This window comes from Talpa occidentalis, unplaced genomic scaffold, assembly GCF_014898055.3.
Source record: "Talpa occidentalis isolate TD23 unplaced genomic scaffold, MPIMG_talOcc4v2.1 talOcc4.17, whole genome shotgun sequence".
NCBI classification, from domain to species: domain Eukaryota; kingdom Metazoa; phylum Chordata; class Mammalia; order Eulipotyphla; family Talpidae; genus Talpa; species Talpa occidentalis.
This window is the reverse complement of record NW_023601754.1, coordinates 8,193,454-8,206,026: the sequence shown is the minus strand read 5'-3', so window position 1 is coordinate 8,206,026 and position 12,573 is coordinate 8,193,454. Positions and strand designations below refer to the sequence as shown.

Below are 12,573 nucleotides of genomic sequence, written 5' to 3'. Positions count from 1 at the left end.
GGTTGTTGAGCACTTCTGGGGATGATAAATTATCTCAGTATCCCTATGAATAAATGTTGAATAGCAAATTTGGAGAATTTGCAAGTATATCTAGAGCAGACCCAACAGTTCAAAAAAGCAGAAATGTTCCCACTGAGGGCCAGATTCCCATCCCAGATAAATCTCATGTTGAATAAATACTTTCACCTAAGGATTCTTATATAACTTATGGACATTTCTGCTGGAAAATGAAGCAAGTTAAGCAAGAATTTACTACCCGCTATGTTCACTAATCATACAATAATTTCTGTTTGCAAAGAATCTTCTTACCTTTTTTCCACCTCTAAAAGAAAATTTTCACTGTTGCCCAACATACTAAAATGCATTTTGGCAGCTTTTCTCTCACTTTCACGTACAGTTCGATCATCTGGAGGCAAAAACCGTTGTTTGAGCATGTTTCTTTTTTGGAGTAAACAACAGAGAGTCAGAAAACTATATATACAGAGTGAAATCTAAAGACCATTCTCAGCTTCTCTTGTGAAACAGATCACAAAATAATGCTATTATGTTGTCACTGGAGCAAGCAGTAACTCACCGAGATCACAGGGATACCATAGCAACAACTGCCACACAGGTAGGGGTAACTACCCCTGCGGGATAGTAGAGCTTGGGTAACAAACAATGCAAACTTAACACTGAAATTTAAGACTAATGGTTATGCTGTTCTCTGAAAGACTTTACTTAGTTTCTCCACATTAACTTTCCCAAGGGCAATGCAATGCTGACTAGCTAAGAAATGTATACTCAACAATACAATTATAAAGAAGTACAGTGCAGTCATTTGAAGGACTTTGAAGTCCAGTCGTTTGAAGTCATTTTTTTGTTCCTTGCAATCAAGCCCCCAGAGTTGTTCTATTAGTTTTCTATTGCTAATACAGTTGCAAAGTTGGGGCACCTGGAAAAACAAATCTCAACCTGGAAACTTTCTGTTGGGGAGGAAGTGGTGGTGAAACCATCAACTGAAGAAAACTAAAGCTGGAAGTAACTGATAAAATCATAGATAGTCACTCAATAAACAATAAAAGGAGTCGTCATACATCCTGCCAACACAAAAGAGTTACATAAATATTGACTAATAAACAAAACTATCCTGCCAGTGCACACTCTGGGCCAACATCCAAAGGTTAGGAGGCAGCTGGTTTAAAGCAAGATTCTGGGACAAGGAACAAAGGAGGAGGGTCTCACCCAGTTTCTCCAGGGTTTGTAGCGTGTACACAGCAAAGAGCCTATAGTCCGTATCTTTCCTGACAACAGGATTGAGTCTCAAATCTAGTTCTTTCAGGAAGGGTAAAGGCTGTAGGCGGGATACCTCCACTAATGAAGGAATGTTGTTATAATATAAATTCAGGTCTTGAAGTGAACATAAATACTGGATTCCCTGCAAGGAAAAGACCACATTATGAAGCTGTATATCGGTAAGGACTAGGAATCTCACCAATTAAGGTGAAAATATATCTATTACTTTTCATCATTCAACATGTATGTCACCAGTCATCCATGAGAAAGGCAGCACTGAAACACCCATTTTAATTGCCTGAGAATACTGGCAATTAAACACTGTGGCCCATGGGCAATGGATGTTTTATTTATTACATAATTCGCAAATTTTCATACATTTCCTCCTTTACCAAAAATGACATCCAAAGTCTCTACTTCTGTTGTTCCCTAAGCACTCTCCCAAACCAATGCTTCCTAGTGGTACCCACTTTTGCACTTCTCGTACCCTTGCTACAACCATTCTCCTGACCCCAATTTACAATGGGATGGGAGGTAGGCAAGAGAGATGGTTCTAGGAAAGAAGGCCAAGGTAGGGGGAAAAAAAAGTGTAGGTGTGTGTCTATATACATGAGGCCTCACTTTTGGGTCAACAAACTCCATGGGAAAATAGAACAATGCTATCTCAATGTCTCCCCTACTGGACCAAAGTCTAGAACTCCCTTGGTCCTTGTTTCCCTTTCCAGAGTTACTATCACCATACACTCTCCCTGCCCACCCCTCAGTTCTCCTGGGTTTAAATATCTTCCCTTCTTTAGTTCTCCTTCTAGATTTAGCAAACTCTACTCTCCCACTTAGCTGACAACAGTACAATCAGGAGTAGGAAACTCAAGAGGAAAAGCTGCATTTTTTGTCCTTTGCTGAAACCTAGTATTGGAAATAATAATTTAATTTTCAAGTATTTTGGCTAGCTAGCTGCTAGCCAAAATATTCAAAATATGAACATGTACAATCATATACTTTTAGTAGTAAAAAAAGTAAATTCTTACCATAAAAGAAACTGTCATTAAGAATTATTTCAGAAAAGTAAAATTATTTTCCATCATGTATAGTGCTACTGTTCTTCTTTAAAATTACTATTTTCTCATTGTAGTAAATTTAGGAAAATCAAAGATATAGACAAAATATTTTAAAACAGAACCTTGTTTACATTTTGATGCCTTCTGGCTTTTTAGAATTTCATTAACTTCTACACTGTGAAAGGGTGAGTGGTGAGGAAGAATTATCAGTGCCTCTGGCTCTACTCTCAGGGCAATTCATTATTAGGATGGTCTTTAAATGTATCTAATGTCCCAGCTCAAGTAACAATTTCATGTCTCCCACTGTAAAAGTCAAGGAAGTGATTTTTATTCTCCTCTCCCTCTTCCCAGTTGGCATGAATTCATATATTCCCCAAAGCAACACTAGAAATAATCAGAAAACATTTTCCCCCTGGGAAAGATTAAGCAAAATGATTCTGTTAGAGATGAATATATGCAGATAAATCATAGCTGCAAAATAAAATGTAGAAAACTAACATTTACTAAGTGCCTCCTATATGGCATGCAATGTGCCAAGAGTCTTATATATGTTATATTTGATTACACATGCTAATTTGATTAATCTTCACAGCAGTTTTTTTTACCCAATTTACACACGGGCAAAAAAAGGAAGTACAAAACCAGCAATGTTCACTCAGTTGGTTAGCCAAAAAAAAGAACAAGCAAAAACACACATGAAAAGAGGCTATCTAAGCAACTCTGTATTAACAATTTCTGAAATTAATGGGCCAAACACAAACAGCTGCTACCAAACAGTCTAATAGTGACCTTGCCAACTTAGAGATTCTGCCTTTAGAGTCCTTGTTGGAAATTTGGTCTTGCTTGTGCTTCCTCTTGTACAGTTCTTTTAGTTTTAGACGTTGAGACTGGGTCTGGCTTATGTTGTTGAATCAGAATTCCCTAAGAAGTGCAAAATTGGAGGAATAACCCAGGAGGTTTGGCAACCAACCTGCATGGCATCTGTGAATCTTGTTTGCTGAGACTCACACATCCTACCTAAGTCTGCTGTCATCCAGTTTCCTGCCTTGCCCTCTGCTCTATCATCTCCTATCCTGGAAATACTTCTTTGTTTTCAAGACTACCACTTCCTCTCCCTCCTAGAAAAAGCCAATAGTAACAACGCAAGGCAGTGTTCTTCCGTGTGTGTTCCATGCACCTACATCAGAACCCCTTGGATAGATCCTGAGCTCACTTGAAACCTGCTAATTTAGAATCTCTCTCAGAGCAGAGTCTAACAATCTGTATTTTTACAAGTGCTCTTCATAATTTTTTACACACATTAAAAATTATCCTATTGCCCTCGGCGGTTATAGTTTAATATAGTTTCCTCTAAGTATAAAAGGATTTCTGCCCAATATTTTAAAATAAAAAAATTTAAACATAAAGCAACATTAAAGAATTATACAGTGAATAGTAAAATTCACTTGGAAACATTCAAAAGAAAGATCCTATGTTCTCCATGGTGACATTATCTATTTCTTCCCATAAAAAAAATAATAACAATGAACTGGCAAGTCACAGAATATAGAACTTACCTTCAGGCTAGTGATCAAATTTCTTGATAAATCTAAGGATCGGAGGTTTTTAAAATTTATGAAGGCATCACCAATGGAATGAATTTTTCCAGCATAAGACCCCTGCAATGAAAGAGACTCCACCAGTTCTGAAAAGAGATCATCAGTAGATACATTATGATCTCCGCTTGGCTAAACAGCAGAGTCAGTGAAATAGGTCTTCTTTCCTCCCATATCCCATCTGTGAAAGCCCTACATCTGAAGCTCATGAGATCAGATCTTCCTTTTCAAAACAGCAACATGGTCTAAGACAGTGATACCAGAACTTACAGAATTCTTTGCTTCTCTAATTACACTAAAGGATGTAGAAAAAGTCTTTAAATGTTCTCAAAGGATAATAATCCTCCAAGAGTTATCAAAACAAACAAACAAACAAAATTTAGCAATCCCACTATGACTCAGCCCTGTAGATACAGTCATGTGTCACTTAATGATGGGATGCATGCTGAAAGGTGTTAACTGATTGCTTCGTCATGTGAATATCACAGTATAATTACACAAACCTAGATGGCAGACCCTCCTACACACCTAGGCTATATCATTATCTTATCAGGACCACTGTCATGTATGTGATTTATCACTGACTTAAACCTCGGTAAGTAACACAAAACTGTAATATAAAATTTTGCCAGGATAATATAACACATACACAGGGTGTCATCGGCAGTAAGATTTTAAGATAGTAAAAAAGAAAGAACTTTCAAAAAAAACGTCGAGGAGCCCATCAGTAGAAGTATGGAACTAGATGGCTTACTGTACATTGATATAGCAGACAATGTACTAGACCTGCGGCCTTGTACAAATCACTTTACCTCTCTGGGTATCAGTTTCCTCGTTTATAAAATGGAGACAATAACACTAACTCATAAGATGTTGTCAGCATTAAATATATATACAAAACTTATAATGTCTCATCTGTAGTAAATGCCACCCATGTATTAACTATTGTTATGCATATATTGAAAAGAATGAGGTAGATCCATGGATGGCCACATAGAGAGATGGCTAAGACAAAAAAGAAGGGAAAAGTATGACTTTGTGTGAATGTGTGACTGCATCAAGAAAAAAATGAGTGGGAGGGGAAAAAAAGATAAAAGAAAATGAGTGGGTGTGTACAGAGAAAGTAATATGAGTTTATAGATGTGTATATATGTAAATATGTATATATGTCTATACTGATAGATATAGCGCTCTCTCTCTCTCTCTCGCTCTCTCTCAATAGAGATAGTCAATTTGACTTCTAACAGGATCGAAAAGAGGGACATCTCAAAATAATTGTCAATAGGAACTCACTGGCAAGTTGGTGGACAAACTGAGAATAGCAACCAAAACTTGAAAGACTCTGCAGGATCCAATTTGCTGGTGACTGCCAGGGAACAGGACTGAGAGAAGATTTTATTGTGCTGAAGCAGTCAGGGCCCCAGAAACTCTACAATGTAGTAACATTTAGGATCCCTTTCAAGACAACACCCATATTAGGGATAAACTGGTGGGAGTAGAATTCACAATGACTGTAACAGAGACAACAGGTTTAAAGGAAAGGAAAGGTCCAGATACAAGAGGAGAAAGGAAGCAGAGACCGTCCATCGCAGGAAGCATAAACCCTAAGTTTTAGCACTTTGTGAACATAACAGAAGAGGGAGCTCCAAAACCTTGAAACTGGAAAAGCTATTCAGGTTCACCCTTTCACCGAGAAGTAGAGGAAAATTTAATTCACTTTAGCAAGGAGACACAGACAAGTATTAAAGTCAAATTTTACGTGAAAAAAAAAAAGAGCAGAACACCCCTAAAGAACCAAAACACTCCAGAAATATACACCCACAAAACAAATAAAATTATACCATAAAATTTCAAAACAAGCATAGAGATAACGTAATAAAAAGTAGTAATTCGCAAAGCTGGGTTCCGGGACCCCCAGGTTTTTGAGACATGTATAAGGGCCCAAAAAATCAAAACAAATTTTTAAAATTATTTTCATAATAATATTAAAACTTTGGGGCCTCCCCAGTGGCGCAGCGGTTGAGTGCTGGGTTGCGAAGCTGCCCGCGGCCTCTGCGGCGCCAGTTCGATCCCCAGCTGCTCCCCGGCCACCGGAGGAGGGTCCCACATGGCGTGCAGACCTCTCCTGCCGCCCGCTGCTCCCCTCAGCAGTGTACTTCGGTCCTTCTGCCTGCTCTGCTCCCCGCTCTGGCTCTGGTGAATTCTCTTACCCTGCCGCGCTTCTGACTGTACCCAGTGCATGTATAAACAAACAAAACAAACAAACAAACAAATAAATAAAAACATGCCTCTATAAAAAAAATTAAAAAAAATTAAAATTAAATTAATAATATTAAAACTTTGTATAGATTTTCCACTGTGTTGTCATTTGCACTTATGGTACAAAGAAAAAACTCCTGGGACCTCCAGGTGAATCAAGACAATGGTACCAAATTCTACTGGTATTGTAGTCGTCATAATGTACACTTCCAGTTTTTTAAAAGACAGTTTCAATTTGCATGAATAAATAAATCTTTAAAAATATATATATCTAGGGCCTCCCCGGTGGCGCAGCGGTTGAGCACTGGGTTGGGAAGCTGCCCGCAGCCTCTGAGGCGCTGGTTCGATCCCCGGCTGCTCCCCGGCCACCCCGAGGAGGGTCCTGCATGGCGCGCAGACCTCTCCTGCCGCCCACTGCTCCCCTCAGCAGTGTACTTTGGTCCTTCTGTCTGCTCTGCTCCCAGCTCTGGTGAATTCTCTCACCCTCCCGCCCTTCTGACTGTACCCAGTGCTTGTATAAAAAAATAAATAAATCTTTAAAAAAAAAAAAAAAGAATTCAGCCTGTCTCTTGTTTAAAATATATATATCTAAAAAAATGCCCTAGAAAAAGCAGTTACAATGTAACAAAGGTTAATTTTATTAACCCTTCATTTTACTGACCCTGAGGTACATGTCATTTTTTATATGGTGTGACTAAATGGGAAGTATGACTGAAGCTTTTCTGCTGCAAACTTAGGTATTGTGTGATTTTTTGAGACGTGAGCTGAACTAGCCACTTTTCTATGGAATACCATTTTTGCCTGAAAAAAAACTTGACATCCTATGGTTATTTGGACTTGAAAATATGCTAGACATTTTCTTAAAAAGTAAACAGTCAGTCTGTCACTTCAAGAAAATGGCTGATAGTGCTTGTCAATTTTAATACTTGAGCTTCCAAGCAAAAACTAGAATTTTGAAAATCAAATCATGATTGTGTTACAGATCCACTTAAATGCAATATACAGCAATGGATTTTTGACCCAGTTGTTATGTCATATCTAAGAACAATATCCACAATTCTTTGAAAAAGTTATTAAAATATATCCTTTCCAAATACATGTCTGTGTGAGACCAGATTTTTTAAAAATATATTTCAACCAAAATGACATTAACAGATTAAATATAGAAGTGTCAATAGATATGATCATCTGGCTGTCTTCAGTTAAGACATTTAAGAGATTTCTAAGAATAGAAAACAATACCATTCTTCTCACTATTGTTTTATAACAGAAAATATATTTTTGAAAAATAGTATTTATGTAACATGCAATAGGTGTGTTAGTTATCTTTTAATGAACAAATATTTCAAAATTTACCATTTCAATTTCTAATATGGCAAATACTAGTAGATATAGTTCATTTAACAAGAGCTCTTTGATAACCTCAATAATTTTTAAGAGTGTAAAGGAATCTGGAAATCACAAAGGTTGTGAATTGCTGATGAAAAAGAAGATTTGAAAATAGAAAAGACAGAACTCTTTAAATAATAAAAAATAGTATTATAAGGTAATTTCAGAAATGAAGACCAGAGCAAAATTAAACAAACACACAAAAACCCAACAAAACAATTCCGCTTTTAGGTAAATATATGCAACGAATTTAAAGGAAGGACTCTAACAGATATTTATTTGTACATCATGTTCACTGTAGTATTATTCACAACAGCCAAAATGTAGAAACAACTCAAATGTCTATCCACCAAAGGATGCATGAATGAACAGCATGTGGTATATATACCCATAAAATACTACTCAGCCATAAAACGGAGCACCAGCATGTTATTTTGTAGAAATCAACAAACTGATTCTAAAGTTTATGTGGGAAGGAAAAAATCCTAGAATAGCCAACACAACCTTAAAGAAGAAAAACAACAAAGAGAACTGATACTACTTAACTTTGAACATGAATTATAGTAATCAGGTCAGGGTGGTGTTGAAAAAAAGATACAGATCAAAAATAGACTACAAAAATAGACCTACCAAGATATAGTCCAAATATAGATCAAAAATAGAGTATAAAAATAGACCTACCCAGATACAGTCCAAATATAGATCTTTGACAAAGGAACAAAGGCAATTCAATAGAAAAGGTTACTCTTTTGACAAATGGTGTTAGAACAACTGGACAAAAAAGAAAGAAAGAAAGAAAGAAAGAAAAAGAACAATAATCTAGACACAGACCATACAATTTTTCACAAAAAATTCAAAATGGTTCTTAGCATAAAACACAAAACTCTGAAGCTTCTAAAAGATAATTAAGGAGAAAATTTAGTGATCTTGGGTTTGGCAGTAAGTTTTTAATGTAACACCAAAAGCATGAACTATAAAAGAAAAACTTGAAAAGTGGGATGTTATTAAAATCTAAGCCTCTGCTCTGTAAAAGATGCTGTAAAGAGAAGGGAAAGTCAAGATGCAGAGTAAGAGAAGATATATGCAAACAAAACACATATCTGAAAAGGGACTGATAGCCAAAATACATAAAGAATTTTTAAAACCAACAATAAGACAACAAAAAAGCTAATGAAAAAATAGACAACAGAAACCTAACCAAAAAGATACATAAATGGCAAAGATATGAAAAGATGCTCAACATCATTAAGTCATTAGGAAATTGCAAACTGAAACAATGAACTGCTACTACACACTTATTAGGACAGCCCAAATCCAAAACACTGACGCCACTAAATGTTGGGAGGGATGTGGGGTATCTTAGTCTGTTAGACTGCTGTAACAATGTACTACAGAATGGGTGGTCTATAATCAAAAATATTTATTTCTAACAGTTCTGGAAGCTGGAAATCAAGAACAGGGTGCCCACATGATAGAGTTCTCTGGAAAGCTCTTCCAGGTTCCCAACATCCCTATCTCTTAATATCATCACATTGCACACTAGAATATCAACATATGAATTGAAATGAATGAAACATTTAAACCATAGCATGGGAAACTCTCATGTGTTGCTGCTGGAAATGCAAAGATTTGCATTTCTGGAAGACAATTTGACATTTTCTTACAAAGCTAACCACAGTTACTGTATGAGCTAGCAATCATGCTCCCTGGTATTTACCCAAGTTGAAACTTTGTCCACATAGAAACCTGCATGTGAAAGTTTATAGCAGCTTTATTCATTAGTGCCAAAACTTGGAAGTGTCCAAGAGGGTCTACTTACTTATAAGTAAACGTAGAAATAAACTATGTTCCATCTACACAGTGGAACAGTATTCACTAATAAAAAAAAATGAGCTATTACATCATGAAATGACAAGGAGGAACCTAAGATATGTATTGTGAAAGTGAAAGAAGTCAGTCTGAAAAGATTACACAGTGTAATTCCAACCATTTGATATTCTGAAAAAGGCAACAGCCAAAAGATCAGCGGTTCCAGGAGTTCCATGAGCAAAGAGGAGGAAGAACAAGTGGAGACTGGGAATTTTCAGGTCAATGAAACTTTCTGTTTGATACTGTAATGGTGGACACAATACTTCATATTTGTCAAATCTGGTAGAAATGTACAAAACAAAAAGTCAACCCTAATGTAAACTACAGATTTTAGTTAATAATAATGTATTAATATTGGCTAATGTGATCACACTAAAGCAAGGTAATAATAGGGGAAATTAAGAGGGGACGTTATGAGGGAGATGTGAGAGGAGAAAAGTATATGAGAACTATATTTTCTGCTCAATTTTTCTGTAAATCTAAGTCTATTAATTAAAAAAATAATTATCTTTACATGCTAAAATATGGATACACCTTAAAAACATTATACTAAGTAAAAGCAGTCAGACACAAAAGGCCATATATCATATATGAGTCCGTATATCTGAAATATCCAGAACAGGGACAGCTACAGAGGCAGCAAGCACATTCGTGGTTTCCAGGGGTTAGGAGGGCTAGAAATGAAGAATGACCACCTAACTGTACAGGGTTTCCTTTTGGATTGATGAAAATGTTCTAGAACTAGATAGTAGCAATATTTGCACAATGCACTAGGTGACAATGAATTATATACTTTACATTTTATATAGAATATAAATTACATGTAGGGAAAAAAAAAGCAAAACCAAAATTTTTTTCCTGGCTTCTTGGGACAGCTTCTTGGCAGTTTTATTGGGGAGGGGAAGGAGAGGTTCTGGGTCAATTTTGATTTTATCAGTACCGAACAGCTCCTCTCATGCCTTTCACTGCATTCTATTCTGAAAAGCAGATATTTTAACATTTTAAAGGGAACCCAAATTATCATTCAAATGATAAACTGCCACAGGGCCATTCTTTTATGATCCATATGAAGTGCAGGTCTTTTAAGAGATTTATGCATTTGCTTCCAACGTTTATATAGAACAAAAACAAGGAATATAGAACAAATCAAACATTGCACATCATAGATGTCAAGAAAAACAGAACAATCTTCCAAGTTTAATATATGGGCTACATAATCCCAATAGGCAAAAACATGAAAATAACATATCAAGTAATCTATAGCAAGAAGCCATTTATAGTTCACCTGGGAGTTGAATTTGTAATCTTTAATAAGCTTGTTTATAATGATGATGAAAAAGTTTCAAGTAAATGAAACGCAAAACAAAAAAGACACCAGGAATCAACTTGAAAGATCTCCCACTAGTTGAAGTTGGGACAAGTTCAACATTAATTATGATAATAACTGCAATGGGTTGTAACACACCAAAACCATTTAAATCCATGAATTTATAATGATACAAAGAAAACAACCTCCATTGCTCACCTTTGGAGGATGCTAAGAAAACAACTCATTCTTCCAAAAGATAGTAAATAAGGAGAAAAAAATGGAGCATTTATCCTGCCTTTCCAATATAAATTGTAAGTAAGGATAACCAAATAGTTGATGTCAGGAAACTTCTCTTTATAGAAGTATTACAGTTAATAAAAATGAAAGATAAGAATTAGAAAATTATCATTTTGTAATCACTAATGAATTAAAGGACTCTAGTTAGGTGAGGTCATCCACTCTCCAGGTTTTCAATACCACCAATTTGCTAATGTCTCCAAATTTTGTATCTTTAACCTGACCACTCCTTGAGATAGCCTCCAATATCCAAATACTTAGGAAATACCTCACATTTGAGTGTTTCATAGGTATTTTAAACTTAACATGCTCTTGATTCCCCTGCTCCAAACCTGTTTTGCTCACAATCCTTGCTCTCTCTCCCTCTCAATAAATAGTACCACCATCCATCACGCAACAGCTTAAACCAAGACTGTTATATTTGAATCTTCCTTTTATTCATTTTCTACGTTAAATCCTTTCATAAGTCCTATGCCATCTACAAAATATAACTGAATTTTGTTGTCTTCTTTTAATCGCCATTGTCATCCTCCTAGTCCCAGCTATTCATTCTCTTCTCTAGACTACTATACAGGTTTCTAGGAAGTGAGAGTCATATTTTAAAGATTAGTATCAGATCAGGTCACATTCCTGCTTAAAATACTTTAATGGAAATTGATAATCTGATTGTACAATTCTTAAGAGAGAATAAAGGGTCAAGAATAGCCCACACAATTTTGAAGGAGGAAAAAGAAGGTAAAGCGAGAAAGGGCACAGACTTTACTTGGTATTAAAACTGACTGTTAAGCCATGGTAATTACAAAAGTGTGATATTGGTGGAATAGCCAAACAAAATACAACAGAACACAGTCTAGAGATAGACCCCTGTTCACAAAGGAACTTAAATAGCAGACATACCACTACAAATTGGTTGCTGGGTATTTGGTGTAAAAAAATACAATTATAACATATCACACATCATATATAAAAATAAACTGCATCTAGATTAGACTTAATGTAAAAATCAAGGTAGCAGAATTTTTAGGGGAAAAAAATGCAGGAACCTATTACATCAATGTAGGGAAAATTCTCATAAATAAGACACAAAGAGCACAAATCATACTAGAAAAATAAACTTGACTACTATAAGGTGAAATTTTTCTGGATGATAAGGATGATAAGGAACAATGTAAAGATATATTAGAAATTTTTAGTATAGAGAAATATGAAAAAGAAAACAAATAAAAAGATCTATAATTGCACCAAGATTCTCCATTTGTTCACCTAAAAGTCAGAAATACTTATTACATAGCCAGAATATTCCAACAGTACAGGAAAGTGAAGAATAAAAATAAAGTTCTCTCCAAAGGTGACCACTGTGGTTTCTACAGAATTTTATAAAGCACATACCAGCAAATTCATTTAATTGAAAACTATCTACCTTACATTGGTAGTAACATGTATTTTCCTTGAAAGCCAAACTACACATATGCTGTATTTCTTTAAAAAAAAAAAAAGATACATAAGTGCATATTTGTAAAAG

General features: G+C 35.7%; 2 protein-coding genes across 8 annotated transcripts in view; both read right to left on the bottom strand.

Moving 5' to 3' along the window:
• NFAT5 (nuclear factor of activated T cells 5) overlaps positions 1-12,573 on the bottom strand; it is a 139,957-nt gene that overhangs the window by 105,041 nt on the left and 22,343 nt on the right. The gene's annotated exons all lie outside the window — the stretch shown is intronic.
• Positions 1-12,573, bottom strand: part of LOC119249009 (leucine-rich repeat-containing protein 36-like) — a 29,136-nt gene that overhangs the window by 13,865 nt on the left and 2,698 nt on the right. For all 4 annotated transcript variants that reach the window (XM_037516017.2, XM_037516016.2, XM_054696957.1 and 1 more), the window contains exons 2-4: positions 3,890-4,017; positions 1,225-1,417; positions 310-406 (exon numbers count right to left, since the gene is read on the bottom strand). In XM_037516017.2, the coding sequence (XP_037371914.1) occupies positions 310-406; positions 1,225-1,417; positions 3,890-4,017 (418 nt within the window). The remainder of the gene's footprint in view (positions 1-309; positions 407-1,224; positions 1,418-3,889; positions 4,018-12,573) is intronic.